Raw genomic sequence first — 15,617 nt, forward strand, 5'->3', positions numbered from 1 at the left:
CACATCATGGTGTTCTGGTTGCTATCTCTTAAATAGGGAATTTTTAGGCAGAAATGGAAGGAGTTACTTCTTGTAGGTAAGTGTTCTTCCTTTCTTGAAAAATAAGAGAGGAATACAGAAATTCCAGGGGTGTAGGTTACTGCATACTGATCTATTCACATTAATAGGCTGATGAACAAAACTGTCTTATTTTGCCCACAGGATCTGGAATAAAGTCTCTTACAGGTGAAACTGCCATTTTAAGCATGGAGGGACAGAAGACCTGGGCGGAGGACCTATGCTGGGACACTCACAGATAACATTTCCTGACAGCTTCAAGCCTGAACACAGAACACACAGAGAAATAAAGATCTCAGCTTCTTGCTACCCCTCTACAGTGCTTTATGGGAAAACCAGTTTAACATTTGCTTCTTGGAAGGACAATTAATTCAACAAAAAGCTGCAGCAGAAACAGCACTCTGAAGGAAGTGTCGTGTTACATCAGTAGCTGTCGCCCCTCACCTTCACAATACAAGACAGGAAAGAGAGCGAGCAGGAGGCAAAGATGAAGTAAGAAGTTATTTCTACTGAAATCCAAAATAGTGGAGTGCTTGGGGCTGCCATCCGCAAAGAAAATAGTGTCCACCAGTTTGCAGCAGTGGCAGCCCTGCAGGGGAGATGATGGCAGACTGCTGCAATAAAGATTTTCTGGGGAAAGGAAACAACTGCTCCAGCACCATGGTTCCTGGATTGGTAAGGAAAGCAATCCTCCCACATGGACTGCCCACAGCTGTTGGGGGATTAATGTTTGTGAACTGTGTTCTGTCTATTCACTTATTTACTTATGCTTCTCAGATTTCTAAGGTGCCAATCACAACCATAAGCAACATGAACATGAAAAGCTTTACAGGAATTACTGTTCTTCTAAGAGGATTGTAGTATATTTTTTAAATGAAGGTATAAGCTAGCACTTTTTATATTTAGACCTGTATTAGCATACGACAGAATATTGCTCTTTGCCAAATCTCTAGTGTGAAAAGTTTGTACAACAAACAGTCATCCAGTACCTCAAATGCCATTCTTCACCAGGGATTTTTTTGTTTTCTTCTGTACTGAAACAAAGGAGCATGTACTGAATGTCACAATGACATCTTCTATGTCATTTCTACTCAAATAGCACCAGGGAAATAAAATACTTTTCTTTATAATTAAGGAATATTAAAATTCTCCTTGTGTAAGTCAATTGAAAGTGGCAGAGGTACAGCACAGGGTGAGCCAAGCATTAATACAACAGACACAATTCCCATATGACAATGAGATTCTGCATTGGGCATTACCTGCTGACTGCATCACACGCAAATTTAAATTTACAGATACTAAAGACCTTACACAGTGTGCTTCTCCTCTGTTTTCATCTGCCACCTGGACTAATTATTTACTGTATTTCCCCAAGAACAGTTAGCCCGCTCATTCTTGTCAATCTGGGGAAAGAAGCGCTTAATTTTGTCTTCTGCTCATTTTTATTTTGAAAACCTTGGGAAAAATAAATGGCAAGCATTAAAAATAATCAATCAAAAAATTAAAACAGTAAAGTTTCCAGAAAGAGAGATGTAAAATAGTTATTACTTATCAATTTCAGAGTGATAAATTTTAAGATATTTGATTAGTGCGCTGCCTCTTTCCTCTGTCATGATGTGATAACGTTAACACTGGCATCTTTGGCATTTAGTGATTAACCAAATGTTAACTACAACACCAATTACTGCTAGTTAAAAGTTCACAACTTCATTAACAGCAAACAAGACAGAGGACAAATACAAAACCAAATTTTATAATTTCTGCTCCATCATGTTGAGATGAAAGAGGAAGGTCCTGCTAGAATAACCTTGCTGAACTGTAGAAGAATATATAGCCCTATACAGCATGATATTTCAAGTGATTTTTACAACGTAAGCAGAAAAACTGGTCAAGTTCAATCCATAACACGGCTATCAAGACATGCTTTCATTGTGTTGTCCTTTTTCTGTGGAGAAACAATAGCCTTAACCCCAAAAGTCCTTTACTCATGCAAACGCTCTGACAGAGTCATGGTATCATGGGACTGATGCAAGGCCATGTAAGACAGAGATGAAGAGACCAGCCCCTTACAGAAGGAAAATATTGGACAGAAATCTCAGGCTGAATATTTCAGTATATAATATCTTCCACTGGCCTGTTTTCTGGCTCATCTGGGTTGGGTGTTTTCTTCGGTGGGAAGGTAAGGTATGGACAGCTGGCTCACTCTCCCCTTCTTTTCTAGCAGGGATTTATATAGCCCACGGTGTTGGCATTACATGAGTTGCTTCCACCAGTGATCTTGAGTGCTTCATTATTTAATAAGCTTGATGATTTTTTTGCAGTGGAGGGAAGCTATGCAGCAATCATGGGTGTAAACACCATTTGTGCACATTTAATTTATAGACTCAGTGGCTCCAGTAATACAGAATCTGACAACACTGGATAACACTGCTATGCTAAAACAGGGGTCTGTTGCAAGGGACTGTGTACTGATGCAAGTAGGTATATATATGCATATGTTTCAGTGACCCAATTTAAATACAGGTTTTATCCAGTCAAGATAATCCAGGAGATAGAATTCTCCTTATTTGACATACATCTAGTTCTCTGCTTCCATGTTGTTAACAGCGTCCTGGAAACCTCAAAAATGAAATGACAGAGTGTAAGGACAGCAGGAATCTTACAAGATCATCTAATTTATCCCTGCACAAAGAAAGAAAGCATTAGATTTATCAATGAACACAGGCCTGTCCTTTGATTAGGAACATGCATAACTTTGTTGGATATCACACCACAGTGTCTCACTTTCCTTACAACTATTATGTTCTTGCTTTTTGCTGAGACTGAATAAAAATAATGAAAGACGAGGTAAAGCTAGAACAAAAGTTGGCATTCTTCATGAGAGCTATTTGACTCATATCTGATGATTGTTACACTTTATCATCTTAATTCTTTTTTTTCCATGGCACCCCCTTTCAACTATTTTACTACTGCCTATTAGAACATATTTTCCAGGCCTTTCCCATCAAGCTTCAGGTAGCCCATATCTCTCTGGCAATAGTGTTTCTGAAACCAGACACAACCTTTCAAATCAGGATTTTCCATCATCAAGTAAACAGAAAAGATTACTTCTTTGCTTTCCAGCATTGCTCTTGTTTACCTAGCTGATTAAACTATTTACCCTTTCACACCACTATGGAAGTGTAAGCATACATTAACCTTGCAATTCACTATAATACACCTGCTTCTCTGCAGTTCTGCTGCCCAGTCAGTCATTACCAAGGCAATAATGGTACCCTTGGTTATTCTTATCTAAACACAGGACTTCACATTTATCTCATGACTTGAGTTGTATTTTTCCGTACCGCTCTTCCACCTGTTAAATCCCACAACTAAGACTTGGACACTGTCCACGGTACTTGCAGCCTCATTCTGATTTCTGACATCTAACACAAACCTTATGCCTACTTATCCATTCAGGAATGAAAATAAGAATATTGCACCCAGTACCTTTCTTAATTTATAGCTCCAGTGTAAGAGCTCTTATGTAACAAACTTGCCTGATAACAACTTCAGGTAGACCACGTTTTCCCCATGTCATGCAGAATAGTGTCAAAAGCTTCACTAAACCTAGGCCATACTATTCACACTTCCATCCTTTCTGTCTGGCCTCTTACGAAGTTACAGAAGGAAACAGGAATGGTTTTGACTTCTGCTTGCTGAACAGAGACTAGCTCTGAGTAATTTCAATATGCAATACACATTATTATAATGCAAGTTGGGTGCTTAAGTTCCCCTGACAATCTATTTGAAGGTTTAAAAAATCTGGCCCTTCGAACGATTCAACAATAGGGCCATACAGACTGACTGCTAACAGGATTAGATCTCCTAAGCATCAAGGCATGGGAAGCAAAACATGGAATATGAAGTAGGGCTTATTTAGGCAGAAACTGAAGTTTTCTATCATAATCCCCAAACACCTTGTTTGTTTACTTCCCAACACTAAAGAAGTGTTAACTCCACTGAATCTATTATTTTTTTGGACAATTTTTTCAGGGGCCCAAAGGGCATTCCTAGAAGTGGTTTTCACTTTATCAGAAAGCAAAAGCTAGGTTTTCTCCCGAATAGCTCTCTAGGTGAACTTGGACCTGCAGGTATCCTCAGGACTGGCTTGCCTACACTGAAAGTTTTGGGCTCTTTCCATAATGCAAGAATAGCTAAAATTTTTTTTGTGTGTGTGTTTCACCTTAGATGGGGTCATGGGCTTTGACTTCCCATTCTCCTTATGGAAGAAAATTCTACTGGTTGGGATACCTTAAAAGAAGGAGGAGCAGTAGGATACATTGCTACAGGCTATTACTTTTCACCGAATAAGCCCTGTGGAACGGAGCCCAGAACCCAGTCACCCATCAGGCTACAGACCAATGCTCACTCACGTTTTTTTCTCTGATTTCTGAATCCTTTTTTCAAAACAGCTTCAGTGATGGTGGAAAGGACCCCTGACATCAACTGTAGCCTGAGTCTGTATAACCACTAACTTATGCAACGTTGTTTTGAATAGCTGTAGAAAGAGGAATCAATAATTCAGGTCCTACATATCCTGCATTAGCGTACTATCCTCTGGACTATTTTGTAAGGCAGTGAGGAAAAGATGTGAGTAAAGATACAAGAAGATCCATGTAAGTTTTAAAGAGAATGAAACACCCTTGTCATATTTTTATAAACACTCAGAAAACATCCAGAAATATCATCTAGTTAAGGCTGGCTTCACTGCTGAAACTATCTGCCTAGCAGATGGGTTTTAGGAAATCTTCAGTCCTATTTCTGTGCTATTCTTCTTATGCATGTTTCAGTCCTCATTTTCTTCTTTTTCAGATCCTGACTGCCTCAAAAATTTCCAGACTCATTTTAAGGGACCAGCTTAACATAAACAAACCATACATGAAGCAGAAGTTTGCTGTACATGGCTTTGCCAGCAAATGTCAAAATCAATGTCTCCTTCATCATTTTCATGTGTTACTTGCCATTGCGCATAACACAGAAAATTCCGCTTTAATCAGGTTGCGACCATCTTGTACTCCTCTCTGGCACATTTGCAATCTTACCTGGCAGCATGTAACTCCTCACCAGGCCTGGCTGTGTGGCCCAACAAGCTCAGTTCCCCTAATTCCTTCAAGAGCTGGTATTTCTGAAATTTTGACTCATTAATTACACGCACGTGCTGCTGGAAGCAGTCACTCAATGAACCACCTAATGGAGCAATTTCTTCCTGTGCTGTGCTCACCAGCACTTTGATGCCACTTCCTGCAGGCAAGCGTTATGTTTGATAAACCCCAGAGAGCTGTGTCTCTTAGTCATTATTTTGACAAGTATTTCGTTTTTATTCTTAATTGTTTCTTCAGCTTTCTTGTTGACCCAAGGAGAGTACCAGAAAAAAAAGGAAGATATAATGTTCTTGCTTCACCACTCTCCTGGGGGTAGATACACTTCAGACCGGACCAAAGTTTAAAGGAGAGTTTATATTACCATTCTTCCCTAGAAAAGACATTTCTTACTTCCTGTCCACCTGCCTTATGAATGTACATGGTAAGGGATTGTATTTTATTTTTTGACAAACCTAGTCTTTATTGAAACATCAAAACCAACTGAGGTCAAACATTGCTGGGAAACGTTTTGTCAGAAATTTCTTTCAAATCCAAGACATAAATTTCCATCAGGAGAAGAAAGCAAATGACACTCCTTCCCCCAGCTCACCCGACTCCCCCCAGCTCAGCAGGCAGAGGATGGGCCACAGTTTGCTCCCCTGAACTTCTTGGAGGAGGTCAGGGTTGGAAAGCAGAGGTCTCACAGTGTGAAGCCAAATGGATTCCACACAAGGGCTGAGTCCCCTCTGCCACAGTCTTTGCATGAAGAGCTGAATAATTAGTTTCCCTAAAGCCAGGCTGATTAGAGACTTGATTGATTAAAACTCTCCACATTAAAGGCACTAATCAGAGGACTACTGAATCTGTCTCATAAATCTCTGCCCAGAGTCCTTAACTATACACAGCTCTTTAAAAAACCACAGACAAACTCAACTACAATTGACCAACATAACCTGGCTGCATAAACTTGTCTGTGGGAGTCTCAAGAGCCGCAAGTCTTATCCAGGCTCCCTGAATTAGGATTTCAACACCCATTTTCTCCCTTACATCATAAACACTGCAGCTTCAAAGACTGCTTGTTTCTGATTGTATGTGGGGAAAAAAAAAGCACATAGCTGCTTCTCCTTACTCTACAAAAAAGATACAGTAATTTTTGCTTTTTGCATAGCCTCTCCTTCTTTCCTTAAACCTGCTGAGTCCCTCAATACCTGTGCTACACCCTGAAGGCCTTGAGGAGCTCACATGGACAACACAGCTCCAGGTGTCATGGACACTGCACCCAGGTCCTTGATGTGAATTTTCAGTTGCCCAGACATAAAACATTCCCCAAAGAGCACCACCACCTTTTAGATGCCTGCAAGCACCATGACATGCTTTAGCTACAGCCCATGGAGAAATATGCATGGCCACACAAAAGAAAGAAAAGCTTCAGTGACACAACTCATGGAGGCTGAGGGGAGGCCTCATAGCAACTGCAGCTCCTCACAGGGAGTGGAGGGGCAGCGCTGAGCTCTGCTCTCTGGGACAGTGACGAGCCCAAGGGAATGGCATGGAGCTGTGTCAGGGGAGAGGCAGGTGGGGGTTAGGGAAAGGGTCTGGCCCAGAAGGCGGTGGGCATGGAACAGGCTGCCCAGGGCAGTGGGCACAGCCCTGAGCCACCAGAGCTCATGGAGCAGTTGGACTGTGCTCTCAAACACTGGGTTTGAATTTGGGTGGTGTTGTGTGGAACCAGGAGTTGGACTTGATGACCCTTGTGGGTCCCTGCCAACATGGGATGTTCTGTGATTCTGTGAAATTCTGCACAACTCAGGCTGCAACACTGCACGCATACATAAAACACATGAGACTGCAATTGACTATGAGCCTGCAGCTCAGATAGCAAATTGGGCTCCAGGTTTAGTTCTTTTTGTGCCCTAATTTGAACAAAATGTAGTAATTTGGCACTTTGATTTGAAGACAGTGGGAGGTGGAAAATCCACCTGATCCCTGTGAACTCTTCTAGCAAACTGTAAAATCGGCATTTGCCCTTCCTTTCTTAGCTTGCACATACACAAACCCTGTGGTGGTGAATTAGTAGGAATAATTATCTCATGGATGTATGAGATGATGTATGTAAGATTTTCCAATAGAATGAAGATGGGAGAAAGATCTGCTTTATAATAAAGTTTGTAATATTTTTTAGCAAAGAGATGTGTGTATACTCTCTCTACTCCAAGCAATCACTTAAGATATCTAGCTACATGGAGAGGTTATGTGAAACAAATCCGCATGCCTGAGTTAAATGCTTGATAGCTCAACTCATTTTCTTTACTGAGTATTGTGAAGAAGTGTATCTAGCTGGTACAGATTGTTCCTAAGCCCGTAACCAAACTACAGATAGACATAAATAAAAGTATGTTCCTGTACTGAAGACTCCCAGAATATTATGCGTTCAAGAGTTTTAAGAGACATCAAAGGCAAACAGTAGATACAACACCCATCACCCTTTATCTACAAATTGCCTTAATTATCCAGCAGTGTCTGACAACGATATTTTCAGTTTCACATTAAATGATGTTCAGTGACTTTTCTGAAGTTTTATCTCAATGGCCTCTATGCCCAAATTCCTACCCCTACAGTACCTAGCTCTTCAAAACCCAAAGCAGAAGAAAGGGCACATTTTAAGACTGGTTATAAAATGAATGTCCTTAATGCCAAAAATTGATTTCTATGATGATTCCAGGCTTCACTCATGTTTTTAGGAAAACTTTACATAAAACTCTATAGGAATTTCATAGCCCATCAAGAATATCAATAATGTATTTTTTCTCTGTGTCAGGAACATTACATTACCCGAATTTATTCATTATGCAGCAGCAGGGAATCAGTGATTTTAGTATTAGATTTAGATTTTAGTACGAACTAATAGAACAGTAATTAATATAAAGTCCTATTTTAGAGACTAGAGTCGCTTTCATACGATCTTGTTTGATTTCAGGTCTAGTCATTAAACTACATACCCCCTTCTCATTTATCACGTGCATCCCTCCCTTTAACTTGTTTCAGAAAGGAGATGTGGCAATTAGCTCATGTTTTTTTCATAGCTAACCATCTTATTATGCTAACAAGAACTTTTATTGACAACTTTCAGTTTTAATCCCCTGTGTCTCCCTGCTCCTTGAATGTCATCTCACCTATGAGAAAAATGGTAATTAAGACAACAGTGGAAAACAACAACACTGGGTGTTCAGACTGTTCAGTAGTTTACTACCAGTAATTGGCTCTTCACGGCAGGATGGTGTCATAAATTTTAATTGTGATTTTTCAACCAAGCGTATAATGCAGCTCTTCATAGATACTTTAACGAATGTTTGCTGCTTCTTTACTGATTGCTGTATATTTACACTACTAACCTTAGTTTGTAACAACCGAAACTTCCAGCATGAACCGTACATAAAAAAACAATATTCAAACTTAAATATTTTTATCACTCAATGCAAGACCTGCTTTTTATGTGAAGTTTTTACAAAGCACGTCCAAATCCACATGAAGAAAAAATAAACTATGTGATTTATTTATTCCAGCTGAAGTGAATGAGCTCAAAATAAAATCAGCAGGTTTTACCACCGTGCTACGCAAAAAAAAAGACCAAAACAAAAATCTTTAAATATTTATAATTAGGCCTAAATTTCAATGTTAAGTTCCTCATGTTATAAACTATTCCACTTGAAAAGAATCTATGGTTCAACAGCCAGAACATTTACAACGTACATTCACAATGTACAACAATAGTTTTATGCTAAGGTAACCAGCTGGAACAAATGGGAGTTATAGCAATATAAAACTCTAGCAAAGTTGTGATTAATCACATATAGGTCCCTATGGCATGTAACTATAGTAGCTGCATAAGTAAAGACATGAGTGTTCAAAACCAGAGCTCAAGAAAGGAGGTGAGGCCAGGGGAGGAAGCAAGCTGGAATTTACCCCCACTGATCAGAAGAATAAAAGACTACATACCTCTGTAGCTGCTGGAGTGCTTAGATTTCTCTTTGCAACACTATCACACCAAGCTTAGCCTTGAGTATTTGCAAGTAAAGAAACAGAAGACAGAAAAATGGGGAGGATGAAGAAACAAAAGGAGGAAAGAATGAAGAAAGGCAGCTATAGAAAAAATCCATCAGTACTGAAGTTTCACTAACCTAGAGAGTTTTCCTGAAAATTAGTTATTGTTTGCTTTTTAGTCACTTACCAACATCAGGATCAGTAGCTTGGACTCTTGTTAGCAATGCTTTAGTGGCTGTATTCTCATAGACACATGCAGTGTAGTGATCAGATGAAAACACTGGTGGATTATCATTAACATCTTCTAAAATTAGATGGATTTCTGACTGGCAAAACCTGCCACCACCATCTGTAGCTCGAGCAACCAAGTTGTACACGGGGATTTTCTCTCGGTCGAGTGGGGCCAAGGATTTCAGCTCACCTAAAATTGATTAAAAGGAGCAGTCACCATTACAGCTGTAGAAACATCACTAATTTTGGTTAGTGAGCGTGTCGCAAATACACATATTTCACTGGAATTCAAAAGAGGAAAAAACAACCTTGCTTCTTACAACAAATGGATTAAAAACTCCCATCTGTGTCACTTCTCTCCCCTCTCCACTCAACTAAATAGGATGCCAGTGAGGGTACAGGGAGGACAAGCCCCTCACGGTGGCCTCTGAAGGCATACAGATTAGAATGGTATGGATTTCCAAGTCTATGTTTTTATTACTCTCAAGATTAAAAGACTTCAAGATGCAGGGAAGCACCCTAAATCTACTGATGACAATAGCCATAATGAAGTGCAAGGCTTTCTAATGCTACTGTTCAAAATAAAGCCAATATTGCCCTCTCTTTTCCACACATTTTATCCTCCAACCACTCCTGAATTCCAGATATCCTTTCTCTCCCAAATTCTAGGTATAAAAAGAATGTCTCAAGAAGTCCAGACCAAGGTGGAAGAAGTAAATTCCAATAGTGAAGAAGGACTGTGCTGGCAGCTTTACCTCTTCTGAACCAAGGGAACTCTAGGAGAGGGGCCCCATATTTCTCTGACCAAACTTGAGGTCTGGCTGGGAAACAAAAGGGTCAGTATCTATGGCCCTGAATACAACATTCAACCTGGCCAACAAACGTGGCCCTCCTGCTCGCAATCACTGCTTCAGAAGTGCTCATCCATGCCTTCCAGAACTGGAACAACTGACTGATAACCAAATGTATTCTAACTCTAGTCGAGCAAACTGGTCCCTGCTGATGCTGAGGGGATAAGATTATTTTAAAATATTTAGTTGTCACCTTACCATTTTCTGGATCTAAGAAAAACTTATTGTTCCCAGGACCATAAAGAGAGTAGCGAATTTCACCATGGGACCCAATGTCAGCATCTTTAGCACCAATTTTTAGAATGACTTTGTTTGATGGAATGTCTTCAGGAAACAGTGCTGTGTATGCAACCTAGAGATAAAAACAGAAGTGTAAATTATATGGTATTTTACAGGCTTTGCAAGCTTTTTTTAAAACTATCTGTAGTGCATTTTTTTCTATAAAGGAAACAATTTTCCTTTCTGTAACATGTCCCTAGAAATTCAAATCAGTGTTAAGCTTTGAGGTGTCACAAAAACATTGCCAAATTATGATTCTTAATAGGGTTAGCGTTAGGCATAAAATGCAGTCACATTTTCTATCTTCCATTTCTTTCATCGACACTTACGAAATGGAAACTCTGTTAAGTGTGCTAATGAAGACAGCTGTTTTTATCACATCATCCAGCAGTGCTGAGGGAGATATAGACTGTGATTCCTCTGAGCGGTGCTTGCAATGACAACAGTCCATTGATGACAATGTAATGATAGTAATTACATACATATATACATAAATAAGATTTTGTGAGCAGTACCATTAAGGAAATAGAGTTTTCATATCATCTTTTCTTTCGCACACACCTTTCTATTGCAGTAATATTAGTTCCCCACATTGCCTTTCCACAGAATAAAAGCGAGCTGATGCTGTGAAAGCTTTGGTCAGGTCACTCTGCCTGCATGACTGACAGTTTGAGGGTAAGTTACATTCTTAGAATCATAGAATCATAGAATTGCTCAGGTTGGAAAAGACCTTCAAGATCATCAAGTCCAACCGCAACCTAACCAAACTACCCTAACTCTAACAACCCACCACTAAATCATGTCCCTGAGCACCACATCCAAACAGTTTTTGAACACATTCAGGGATGGTGACTCAACCACCTCCCTGGGGAGCCTATTCCAGCCTATTCCTCAATCTTTTCCACTAGGTCCAGCTGCTAGTCACTTGGTACAATCAGGAAAACTGGAGTTAGATTAGATAGACGACATTTCCACACTGTTTTTGAAGGAAAAGCATTTTTTTTTTCTGCAGGAGACAAGTGGCAGAAGATGGAGGAGACTCCACTGCCTTTGCAAGGCCATCATCCTTTCACCTTGGCTTCATCAGACTCTTTCATCCTACTTCTCTCTAGGATGCTCTAGATCCTTCACCTAAGACCTTCAGGTTGAAAATGAACATCTGTAAACTCGGCAGTAATATCCACTGGGAATCCATCACTTTCAGCACAGTAGTCAATTGCAGTGGGTGTTGCTAACTCACCTGTTCACAAACAGGACTGTTATCATTAACGTCAGTGACAGTCACTTCCACTGCAGCTTGGGTTACAAAGAGGCCATCTGTGGCAGTGATGTTCAGATAATAAACGTCTTGTTCTTCCCGATCTAGTGGCCTTTTTACGTAAACCTTCCACTCGTTCTGAACCAGTCCCAGAGCAAACTTCCCTTTGGGATTCCCTCCTGCAATAAGACAAGCAACATGCAACAGTCTAGGACATCCCTTCAGAGCTCCCATTTGATTTAAACACAAATACAGATTCACTTTAGAAGATGCGGAATATGCAATTGTCATGTGTTTCACAGTGATAGGTGCTTTCCAACTTGCAGACTCGAGAAGTCTGTAATGAGATTATGCTCTCTGTGTTTATTGCCCCCTGAACACCTCGTCTGAAAGTGAACCAATAACTTTCCGCAGAAACAAAATCCATTTAGCAGAGCTGAAGATGATCTCTTGTTTAGTTCCCCTTAAGGGCAATCAAATTCAAACTGTGAACAATCAATAGTCCTCTCAGGCTGGTACAATTGTCTTTCCACTTAGTCTCGGGAGAGGATGTAATACACCACGGCTCTTGTTACCAAGACAATTTCATTAGCTGTTGATTATGCAATCAAGGACTGGAAGTAGGTTCTATTAAGGAATCCTCTAATGAAAGCTTTATCATACAGCTGTACCATTCTTCTGCTCATTAAAATTCTAGTTTTAAAAAAAGTTTACATGACATAGGAAGACACATTAGTATTAAAATAGTCCTAACAAGAGGTCATTTGAGGAGCAGTTGGAAGATAAGCGCTACAATTACACCAAATGTATCAGAGGGTGAGAGCATAGAGAGCCAGCACTGACTGCAGGAATCGAAGCAGAACGGCTTTTTATCGTGCTGTAACACTGACACTGAATCTTGCAGGGTTGCTCTTCCACATCATTAAATTGCATGGGGATAACAACAGAGTGGGAGAAGGAACTATCGGGCCCTGATCATCCTCAGGAAGGAAGGATGGACATCTCACACACAGAAAGACATGGGGGATCAAAGTAGGTACAGTTCTTTGTTCATGTTTCTGAGTTATCTACATATTTATTTGAAATGGCACAGTTCTCTGCCTGCTCCATGAAATAAAAACCACTGTTAATTTTGGCTGGGTGGTTGCACTCAGAGAATTGCGGTCAATAGCTCCATGTCCAAGTGGAGACCAGTGACAAGTGGGATTCCTCAGGGATTGGTGTTGGGACCAGTGCTGTTTAACATCTTTGTAGGTGACACGGACAGTGGGATTGAGTGCACCCTCAGCAAGTTTGCAGATGACACCAAGCTGAGTGGTGCAGTTGACACACTAGAAGGAAGGGTCCAGAGGGTCCTGGACAGGCTTGAGAGGTGGGCCCATGCCAACCTCATGAAGTTCAACAAGGCCAAATGCAAGGTTCTGCAACTAGGTCGGGGCAATCTCAAGTACAGATACAGGTTGGGTATAGAATGGCTTGAGAGCAGCCCTGAGGAGAAGGATTTGGGGGTGTCAGTTGATGAAAGATTCAACATGAGCTGGCAATGTGCACTTGCAGCCCAGAAGGCCAATTGTATCCTGGGTTGTAGCATGAGAAGCGTGACCAGCATGTTGAGGGAGGTGATTCTGCCCCTCTGCTCTCATGAGACCCCACCTGGAGTACTGCGTCCAGTTCTGGAGCCCCCAACACAAAAAGGACATGGAGTTGTTGGAGCAGGTCCAGAGGAGGGCCACAAAGATGATCAGAGGGCTGGAGCACCTCCCCGATGAAGACAGGCTGAGAGAGCTGGGGCTTTCCAGCCTGGAGAAGAGAAGGCACCCGCGGGACCTTACAGCAGCCTTCCAGTACCTGAAGGGGTCTACAGGAAAGCCGGGGAGGGACTTTTTATGAGGGCATGTAGCGATAGGACAAGGCAAAATGGTTTTAAACTGGAAGAGGGTAGATTTAGACTAGATATTAGGAAAAAATTCTTTATTGTGAGGGTGGTGAGACACTGGAACATGTTGCCGAGAGAGGTTGTGAATGCCCCCTCCCTGGAAGTATTCAAGGCCAGGTTGGATGGGGCTGTGAGCAACCTGGTCTAGAGGGAGGTGTCCCTGTTCATTGCAGGGGTGTTGGAACTAGATGATCTTAAACATCCCTTCCAACCCAAACCATTCTATGATTCTATGAATCCTCTCTCTGTGAGTTTGTTCTCAACCCCCTGCCAGATAGGACAGGAGATCTTTTAAGCCAACCACCCAGTCCTCTGTGAACAGAATCTAACATAAATCTGTACTGTAATTTGTAATGCAACGTAGTTTGTAGTATATCTGTGAAAATACACCTACACATTTAACAATTTAGGAGAGAGCACAAAATAATAACAGCAAACTCATTTGTGAGAGGTACTGGCTGTAAGAAAGAAGGAGACAGACTCTTTAGGATAGGACAAGGAGAAATGGTTTCAAACTAAAAGAGGGGAGAATTTACATTGGATATAAGGAAAATGTTTTTGCCCTAAGGGTGGTGAGGCTCTGGCACAGGTTGCCAAGAGAGGTGGTGGGTGCCCCATCCCTGAAGACACTCAAGGTCAGGCTGGATGGGGCTCTGCGCACCTGATCTAGCTGTAGGTGCCCCTGTTCATTGCAGGGGAGTTGGACTGGATGGCCTTTAAGGGTCTCATCCAAATCAAATGATTCTACGATGATTCTATGATAAAAAACCAAAATGCAGCTCCACTGGCTAACTTTAACTTCATCTAACCCACTACTATTTCCCCACAATATTAAGTTTTTTTTTCTGTGCAGAAATGCCATCTCATAACTATTTTCCATGTATCTCACGTATAAAAGTGGTATAAAAATATTAAGGACATGATGCTTGTTCTTTCTTGTGGCAGGATCAAGAATGTCAAACATGCCATGTTTGGTTTTGCTCACAAATTATTCAGGGTCCTGAGACGTGTCAGCGGATCTGTCCAAACTTAATGGCAAGATGAGGTTTTTAAACCTTCCCCTCTAGTGCTTATGTTCAATGTTTGAGTGGGTAAGTATTAAAAAAAAACCACAAATCCAACAGAGAAAAATGCATTTTGGGGCTGAATTTATTTGAGCTGCCTCTGTTGTCAAGTGATTAGCTGTCACTGCTGCTTCTGGTGTCACAATTCTGTCAGTTCCCTGGGATCTTCTTAGCAAAAATAAGGCAGAGAAGATCTGAACTTAAAACTGAGCTTAAAATGGAGCAAGAAAGTGTAATGCACATTTCTTGCCTTCTTTGGACATCAAAAAGCAGAAAAGAGGCCACAGGCTGTAATCTGTGCCTTTTTCATTAGCTACCAATGACAAGATAGACTGGTTTCAGTTTGATACGAAAGCTGTTCAGTTGAGACAGGCTGAACAAATCTTGCCTGTTAAGCATCACCATTTGTGCCAACTGTATTTGTGCAAAAAAAACCCCAACGTTGTAATGAATAAGATTTCCAGAAAATTAGTCAGATACGCATTATAATTAAAAAAGGCCCTGTAGTCATATAGAGCACAAAACCAATTTATCAACCATGGATAACACGGATATTTTCTGTTGATAGAAAACTGCCTTTTTAGGCCACAAAACCAAGCAGATTTCAATTTCCCACTAATTTCTATGACAGTTTGGAATAATCATCACAGAACTTGGATAGACCTCGTTTAACCTGTTGTGTGATATAAACCAATTTCTCCTAAACAGGGTTACACAGTATGTCAGGGTGCACTGAAGGCCAGAGCTGAATGCAACCCAAGGCAATGAGAATCTATC

General features: G+C 40.8%; 1 protein-coding gene across 1 annotated transcript in view; it reads right to left on the reverse strand.

The window, feature by feature from the left end:
• The window catches only part of FAT3 (FAT atypical cadherin 3), a 347,711-nt gene that overhangs the window by 58,658 nt on the left and 273,436 nt on the right, over positions 1 to 15,617 (reverse strand). Inside the window, exons 11-13 of the mRNA XM_021382213.1 lie at positions 11,823 to 12,019; positions 10,502 to 10,655; positions 9,409 to 9,642 (exon numbers count right to left, since the gene is read on the reverse strand). Coding sequence (XP_021237888.1) covers positions 9,409 to 9,642; positions 10,502 to 10,655; positions 11,823 to 12,019 — 585 coding nt within the window. The remainder of the gene's footprint in view (positions 1 to 9,408; positions 9,643 to 10,501; positions 10,656 to 11,822; positions 12,020 to 15,617) is intronic.

The sequence above is a fragment of the Numida meleagris genome, chromosome 1 (assembly GCF_002078875.1).
Source record: "Numida meleagris isolate 19003 breed g44 Domestic line chromosome 1, NumMel1.0, whole genome shotgun sequence".
In the NCBI taxonomy this organism is placed as follows: Eukaryota; Metazoa; Chordata; class Aves; order Galliformes; family Numididae; genus Numida; species Numida meleagris.